The 8,880-nt window shown below is 41.7% G+C and overlaps 1 protein-coding gene across 2 annotated transcripts in view; it reads left to right on the forward strand.

Moving 5' to 3' along the window:
* The window catches only part of SLC12A1 (solute carrier family 12 member 1), a 63,357-nt gene extending 55,176 nt beyond the window's left edge, over positions 1–8,181 (forward strand). For both annotated transcript variants that reach the window (XM_065412665.1, XM_065412666.1), the window contains exons 24-26: positions 693–828; positions 3,781–3,848; positions 8,046–8,181. In XM_065412665.1, the coding sequence (XP_065268737.1) occupies positions 693–828; positions 3,781–3,848; positions 8,046–8,181 (340 nt within the window). The remainder of the gene's footprint in view (positions 1–692; positions 829–3,780; positions 3,849–8,045) is intronic.
* Positions 8,182–8,880: the final 699 nt, after the last annotated feature.

Genomic DNA, 8,880 nt, shown 5'->3' on the forward strand with positions numbered 1-8,880 from the left:
CTGATCATTCAGGTGACTTCTAACACTTCAGAACTCTGAAAAATGTTTATGCGTGTTCAGTGGTGGCATAATGTCCTGCATTCTTTATTAAACGTAGACCTTGTCTACACTAGAACTTACTTCGGTATAACTTACGTCACTCAGGGCTGTGAATAATCCACACCCCTGAGCAATGTAAGTTATACCAACCTAAGCAATGGTGTAGATAGGAGAGCGTCTCCTGTTGACATAGCTATAGCCTCTCGTGGGAGGTGGCATAATTAAGCCGAAGGGAGAGCTTGCTCCTGTCAGCTTAGAGCATCTTCACCAGAAGCGCTATGGCAGTGCAGCTGCGCTGCTATAGTGCTTCTAGTGTAGATGCAGCCTTAGTAACTAATACTTTCCAGTTTGGGCTTACAATGAAAACATTTCAGCATCTTAAATAGGCTATGTTACAAGGACACCAATGCTTGCTGTAAATTCATTGTAGAGATAGTGGGCCAAAAGTAGCTCTTGGTTATACCCATATAAACTCATTTTAGTGGGGTTGCACAGATGTATCTGAGGGCACAATTTGGCCCCAAATGTTTAAAGATGTTGCATGTCATTCAGCTGCAATTCTGCAGTCAGTAGGGACCTGCCTTACCTAAATCATCTGTGAAATAATGAGTTAGTACCCTGCTGGGAGGCCTCTTTCATAATTCTTGTTTCAGCTGGAAATTCTTTGAAGAGATGATTGAACCATATCGCCTCCATGAAAGCTGCAAAGATTTAACAACTGCTGAGAAATTAAAAAGAGAGACTCCATGGAAAATTACGGATGCAGAGCTGGAAGCATTCAAGGAGAAGGTAAATCTTTGCCTAACTTTATTATATATTGCTGGCTAGCTAGCTAAAGAAACTAGGGAACAAATCTGAAATATCAGCTAAGAATTTGATATATATGTTAACTATGTGTCAGCATTTGATTTTTTAAGAATTGGGTTTGTATTGTACATATCATAAGAAAAGTTATTTTTCCTTTGTACAAAGATCCGGAAAAGACTATCTAGAGTACTCAGTGTGGCTTTAAACGTTTACTTCTGCAGCTATACACTCATTCAGGGAAGGCCAAGAGCAGGATTGCTACATGAAGCAAAAGAATGGAGGTTTTTAGCTACGAGGGCAGGCTGAAGAGAGGAGGTCTATATATTTAGAGGAGAGGAAAGAACTTATTGAAGTATTTAGAGAAGGACCTAAACTGGAACTTTAGATCTAAACACCCCTAAACTTGGGAAACTTTATTATCCAAATCCAGACTTTGTGGCTTGGGCTCTTAGTTATTAACATAAGACCCAAATGATTGAATAAAAACCTATTTGAACCAATAAGCAATATGAAACTGCAGGGCCACTCATAGAAATAAGAACAGCAACAACAAAGTTTAGGTTTACTGCATGAAGTTTTTTCCCCCCTCATCCTCAGGGGTTAATCAAAAGTTGAAATTCTCTGACCAAGATTAGAACCAGGATTAAAATCAGAGAGGAAAATAATAGTAGTTATTCAGATACCAGTGGCACTTTAAGGTATCATACATGGGATTAAATGCTTAACTAAATTATGGTGATTCTTATTCATTATACACAGGATTAAATTGAGGGCAAGATTTCAAATTGAGACGGAATATTCCTTAAAAGCAGATTGATATGAACCATAGTTTATTTATTTTTCCTTTCTCTAGAGAATTGGACAGGTGTATTAGGATGAGGAGGATATATCAAACTCCTTGTAGGTGAAATTCACACCTGTACAGATGTCCCAACTTAAAACCTATTAGGCGTTAGGCATCAATTGACATTAGACTTCCCTGTTCTTTTCTTCTCTATTATGTGTGTTGTGTTTTGGAAGCCTTTGGAAACTCAGTCTGACTTTGATATAATCCTGGTTGAACCTCAATATAGTATTCATGAATGCAAGTGGTTATAGTCCATAAAAATACATGAAACAACTATAATATTTTTACTTTTTATATATTATGATCAGTCCCCTAGAAAGTTTTAGTAAAATGAATAACCTCCACTAGGTTGCAAGGTGGCTTATTTATTTACATAATAATTTTTCACACAATGCACAGTCAACCTGTGGAACTCCTTGCCAGAGGATGTTCTGAAGGCCAAGATTATAACAGGGTTCAAAAAAGAACTAGATAAATTCATCAAGGATAGGTCCAGCAATGGCTATTAGCCAGGATGGGCAGGGATGGTGTCCCTAGCCTCTGTTTGCCAGAAGTTGGGAATGGGCAACAAGGAATGGATCTGTTCTGTTCATTCCCTCTGGGGCACTTAGCATTGGCTACTGTCGGAAGACAGGATACTGGGCTAGATGGATCTTTGGTCTGACCCAGTATGGCCGTTCTTAAGTTCTTATATGTTCTTATTTTTATACCCATTGAGATGGCACCTGACAAATTAAATGTAGTAACAAATTAAACTGCAACTACAGACAGCAGTTTCCCCAAACAGCCATAATAAGTAATCTACTGCCATAATCCAAAGTCAAAGAAATATATGACAGCCATAATCCATAGTCAAATATTTGACCAAAATAACCCGTGGCTTCTCAAGCTCTGGTATGTTACCACTGTGACATACAAGGATACAATCCAGACTAATGAGCACCTGTGTCCCCTGCCCTGCAACCCTGGATGCCTTGCTGAAGGAGTTCCCACCTGGGCTGCTCACAAACAGCCTGCCAGCATGCAAGCCACACCCTGAGTGTCATTGTGCAACTGCAGCCTGTCATCCACAGTTGGGTTACACTCTGGCTCTCCCCAGCCTTGGTTATACTGCAGGGTGACTCCAACACCCCCTCAGTCTTAGATTCCCCCCAGAAATGTATGTCCTGTATTGTCCAGCCGCCTCCTGGAGAATACAAGTTATATTAAGTCTGTTATTTCTTTAATAGAAATAATATGCACACAACTTGCCACCCCAATGGAGTTTCCCAGATACTTCAATTTAAACACAATGGATTAGATAAAACAATAAAACAAGTTCAACAACTACAAAGAGATACATTTTAAGTGAATGCAAGTAATGAGGCATAAACATCAGAACTGGTTACAAGAGAAATAAAGATAAAACACTACTGGTGCCTAATTTAACAAACTATTTTAAATTCAAAGCAAAATTTTCTCACCACATGCTTTCAGCAGTTGTACTGACCAAGCATCTTAAATCAGGATCCCTTCTCTCTCAGAGTCCAACAAAGGCTTCCTCTGTTGCTTCAGGTGCAGTGAATGTGATGGGCAGGGAGAGAGAGAGGTGTCCCTTGGGGCATTTGTCCCTCCTATTTATAGTTTCAGTCCCCTTCTTGAAAAACATTTCCAGCTGGGTAACAGCAGACAAAAAGTCTATGTGGAAGGATGTTCCCTGCTTTTTCCTCATCTGATTGAGCTTCTTTTGTTTCCCTTCCTGCTTGATGACTCTGTTTACTGCCTAAATGCAAATTAAGCAGAGCACCCATTCCTTTGTTTAAGATAGACCTGTTTGCCAACCTCAGTTTGGAACATGTGTTAATAACACCATACAGTGGAATCTTATAATTTCACATGCAATGTTGCCACACATATTTTATCAGGATGATACTGATCAGCAAATGATGAGTTTTTGAAAGATACCTTAGAAGGCATACTTTGTACAAAGATTATTACAATAGTGTGTAGGGTGTGAATACAGGGGGTACATTCTGTCTCAAACACATAGAGTAATTTCCACACCCAGGAAACTGTATTGTCTAATGGAATCTAATTTCCCCCCCCAGAGTTACCGTCAGGTCCGTTTGAATGAACTCTTACAGGAACACTCTAGGGCTGCTAATCTCATTGTCCTGTAAGTTGCACAATTTTAACTCAGAAAATGAATAAGTTAACCTGTATATAGGTATTTTTTTTTGGATACAAGCAACAGAAAGATGTATGTTAATTCACTCAGAGTGAAATTCACTTCTGTCCAGAGGTCCAGCACAAGGGCTATGTATCATTTAAGTCCCTTTTAAGCTTATTTTGAGGACTTTTGTGGGACTTAAGCAGCGCACAAGCCTCATGCTGGTTCTCCAGACGAAGCTGAAGCTCACTCTTAGTTAACAGTTCTTTGCATCTTAAAATGAGGTTCTACTCTGAAAAAGAATTATATGAAAATGGCATCTTCCTACCCAACAAATTTACTCTCTGCATATGCAGAGTTGTATCTGCTTACTATCGTGGCAAAAATAAATCTTCTTACTATTGTTAACATTGCGAAGTCAACTGATATCAGAGAGAGAGAATTCTTCTTTTGGTTTATGCTTCATAACCAGAATTGTTAGCTAGGTTCAAATTGCAGGACCAATCTGTTTTTCCCAGGGGAAACCCAGTGAGGACAATGGAATTTACTCCTGAGGGCATTCTGCGCCTAAAAATTAAAAATTCTGAGCACAGTATTTTAAAATTCTGCAAATTTTATTTGCCAAATAAATGTGGAGGCTCCAGCATGGCATTGGGGAGCACTGGCCACTGGCTGCACAGAGGTGGGAGATCACTGTGCAGCTCCCCCCACCCCAGACACGGACTCAGTGGTGAGGCTGCACCCAACCCTGACACAGAGCAAGGACTGGGCCTGCCCCAGAAACACCCCTCCTCCATGCCAGGTGCAGGGTCCAGATGCTTGGGAATGGGGCTCAGTGGGGTGGGGATCCAGGTGCGGCTGATTGGGGCTCAGTGGGGTAGGGATCTGGGTGCGGGTGGTTTGTCAGGGTGGTCCAGGTGCAGGGGGAGTGGGGCTCATCATGGGGGGTTCTGAGGGTGGGGGGGAGGTGAGGATCAGCGAGAGGGTCTGGGTATGAGGGGTTCTGGATGCACGGGGGTTGGGTGGATGGGGGAGCAGCTCCCTGTACAGGGATCCTTCCCCTGCAGCTGAAGAGTGATGGGTACAGGAGGCAGGAGTGGCGGGAGAGTTTGCAGAGCTTCCTGCAGCTGGGGGAGAAATCTCGGGGTGGGTCTGACCCAGCCCCAGATGCTGTGCAAGGGAAGAGGAAGTCCCATCCTCTCCAGCCCAGCCAGGACTAGCAGCTGATCCCGGCGCAGGGTAGGGAGCCAGGTCTTCCCCAGTCCCGCCCCCTGCACCACAGTGATTTACCTTTCTGCCGCTCTTGTGGCTTCCCCGTCAGAAGGTCATATTTCTGCGGGGAAGCACAGAAATCTGCAGGGGACATAAATTTTGCGCGTGTGCACTGGCACAGAATTCCCCCAGAGAAGGAATTGCCAAGGTTTTACTCGGGGTATAATTTGGATTGAAGAATCTTTAGGTGAGGATCTAAGAATCAGAAATATGTACTTTTAGGGTCCAGGTTGATCATTGTGCAGGAATGGCAATTAGAAAAAATGGTTACTTGACAAATAGAATAACCAATACACATGGAACCACGAAGCTATTTTTAAGAGAGCCACTTTTTAGAGCAGAACCACACTTTAAGTGCTTGAATAAGCTTCAGTTACTGTTTTGTTTTGATAAGCCTCTCTGACTCTGCTACTAACACAATCTCCTGGAGGCAGAAACTGCATTTGCAGTATACAGGTATATGGAAAATTACTCTATATTGTAACAACCCAGATCTCTCAGGAATAAACTATCATAAAATAATTTAGAGCAGACCTTGATTGATACAAAGCAGATGGAATGTATGACTTATCAGTTTTATATTTTCTCTCCTCTGATTCTTATCAAGCTAGACATATAACTAATTTGTGATTTCTATTACCCCAATCCTGCAAACACTTAACTTTATATGCTTAACTTTACTATCATGAGCAGCCCCATTGATTTCATTGGGATTACTCACATTAGTAAAACTAAATACATATGTAAGTGATTCAGGATCAGGGCCTAAGAGAAACCCCATATATTATGTAAAAAGCAACAGAGGGTCCTGTGGCACCTTTAAGATTAACAGAAGTATTGGAGCATAAGCTTTCGTGGGTGAATGCCCACTTCATCAGACGCAACTAATGGAAATTTCCAGAGGCAGGTATAAATCAGTATGGAGATAACGAGGTTAGTTCAATCAGGGAGGGTGAGGTGCTCTGCTAGCAGTTGAGGTGTGAACACCAAGGGAGGAGAAACTGCTTCTGTAGTTGGATAGCCATTCACAGTCTTTGTTTAATCCTGATCTGATGGTGTCAAATTTGCAAATGAACTGGCGCTCAGCAGTTTCTCTTTGGAGTCTGGTCCTGAAGTTTTTTTGCTGTAAGATGGCTACCTTTACATCTGCTATAGTGTGGCCAGGGAGGTTGAAGTGTTCTCCTACAGGTTTTTGTATATTGCCATTCCTGATATCTGACTTGTGTCCATTTATCCTCTTGCGTAGTGACTGTCCAGTTTGGCCAATGTACATAGCAGAGGGGCATTGCTGGCACATGATGGCATATATAACATTGGTGGACGTGCAGGTGAATGAGCCGGTGATGTTGTAGCTGATCTGATTAGGTCCTGTGATGGTGTTGCTGGTGTAGATATGTGGGCAGAGTTGGCATCAAGGTTTGTTGCATGGGTTGGTTCCTGAGTTAGAGTTGTTATGGTGCGGTGCGTGGTTGCTGGTGAGAATATGCTTAAGGTTGGCGGGTTGTCTGTGGGCGAGGACTGGCCTGCCTCCCAAGGCCATCGCTTATTTGTACTCTTCCTAGACACCACAGTACAAATAAGCGATGGCCACGTTAACACCACCCTATACCGAAAACCCACCGACCGCTACACCTACCTTCATGCCTCCAGCTTCCACCCCGGACACACCACACGATCCATCGTCTACAGCCAAGCGCTGAGGTACAACCGCATCTGCTCCAACCCCTCAGACAGAGACCAACACCTACAAGATCTTCACCAAGCATTCTCAAAACTACGATACCCACACAAGGAAATAAAGAAACAAATCAACAGAGCCAGACGTGTACCCAGAAGCCTCCTGCTACAAGACAGGCCCAAAAAAGAAACCAACAGAACTCCACTGGCCATCACCTACAGTCCTCAGCTTAAACCTCTCCAACGCATCATCAGTGATCTACAACCCATCCTGGACAATGATCCCTCACTTTCACAGACCTTGGGAGGTAGGCCAGTCCTCGCCCACAGACAACCCGCCAACCTTAAGCATATTCTCACCAGCAACCACGCACCACACCATAACAACTCTAACTCAGGAACCAACCCATGCAACAAACCTCGATGCCAACTCTGCCCACATATCTACACCAGCAACACCATCACAGGACCTAACCAGATCAGCTACAACATCACCGGCTCATTCACCTGCACGTCCACCAATGTTATATATGCCATCATGTGCCAGCAATGCCCCTCTGCTATGTACATTGGCCAAACTGGACAGTCACTACGCAAGAGGATAAATGGACACAAGTCAGATATCAGGAATGGCAATATACAAAAACCTGTAGGAGAACACTTCAACCTCCCTGGCCACACTATAGCAGATGTAAAGGTAGCCATCTTACAGCAAAAAAACCTTCAGGACCAGACTCCAAAGAGAAACTGCTGAGCTCCAGTTCATTTGCAAATTTGACACCATCAGATCAGGATTAAACAAAGACTGTGAATGGCTATCCAACTACAGAAGCAGTTTCTCCTCCCTTGGTGTTCACACCTCAACTGCTAGCAGAGCACCTCACCCTCCCTGATTGAACTAACCTCGTTATCTCCATACTGATTTATACCTGCCTCTGGAAATTTCCATTAGTTATGTCTGATGAAGTGGGCATTCACCCACGAAAGCTTATGCTCCAATACTTCTGTTAGTCTTAAAGGTGCCACAGGACCCTCTGTTGCTTTTTACAGATTCAGACTAACACGGCTACCCCTCTGATACTTGACCCCATATATTATAAGATTAACATTTTGAATGTTCATGCTTAGGCTGTATGGTTGTTTTAAGTAGATTGGTTATAGTTTTCTACTCAAGACTGTATTTATTGAAAAGCATATTATCAGGTTTACCCTATATTTATAACATTAATGTTACTCCTCTTTTTACTTCAACAGGAGCTTGCCAGTGGCAAGAAAAGGAGTAGTGTCTGATCACCTGTATATGGCTTGGTTAGAAATTCTCTCAAAGAACCTGCCTCCAATCTTACTGGTCAGGGGCAACCACAAAAATGTACTAACTTTTTACTCCTAGAAAAATATAAATACCTAGAATACAGTATGTTTGATTTCAACACAGGTATTTTTAAAGACAAAGCCATACTAAAGAGACACTATTGAGTAGTTTAGACACAGAATTTTACCTGCTGATGGAGAATGTCCTCCAAATCATAAATATCCTGTTTTTAAAGAAACAACTATGTGCCACATAGCTTTTTAAATTTTTGGTGACAGATACTATTTATATAGAATCTAAAATGCTTTGGGCTTTGTTACTGAAGAGACAGTTAACAGGAGGGGCAGAAATTATTTAAACAAACACTACTTTCAGAACTGTGCTGACATCGCTGCTGATTCCTATACATGAAGAATGACAATAACATCATATTGTCAATATCTCTAAAGTTTCACTGCATTTGACTAAAAATGATAATTTAATGTAATATAGATATATACCTTAAAATAGTCTGTTTAAGCTGCCTTTCCCAATTATATCATTTCTCAAATTACTGACTATATAAAAATGTACTATGTCCAAACACATATGCTGTCTCTTTGAATGTATGCATCTATCTTAGACACCTACCAAATATATTTGCCAGTTACTCATAAGACATTATTTGCAAACAGTTTCTAACCAACTAACTGACAAACAGAAAAGTTAGATTTATGGAAAATTAGTTTCTAAATTATAATAGCTGATCATGAATTTTAAAACTATTGTATGGAACCA

This window comes from Emys orbicularis, chromosome 10 (assembly GCF_028017835.1).
Source record: "Emys orbicularis isolate rEmyOrb1 chromosome 10, rEmyOrb1.hap1, whole genome shotgun sequence".
NCBI classification, from domain to species: domain Eukaryota; kingdom Metazoa; phylum Chordata; order Testudines; family Emydidae; genus Emys; species Emys orbicularis.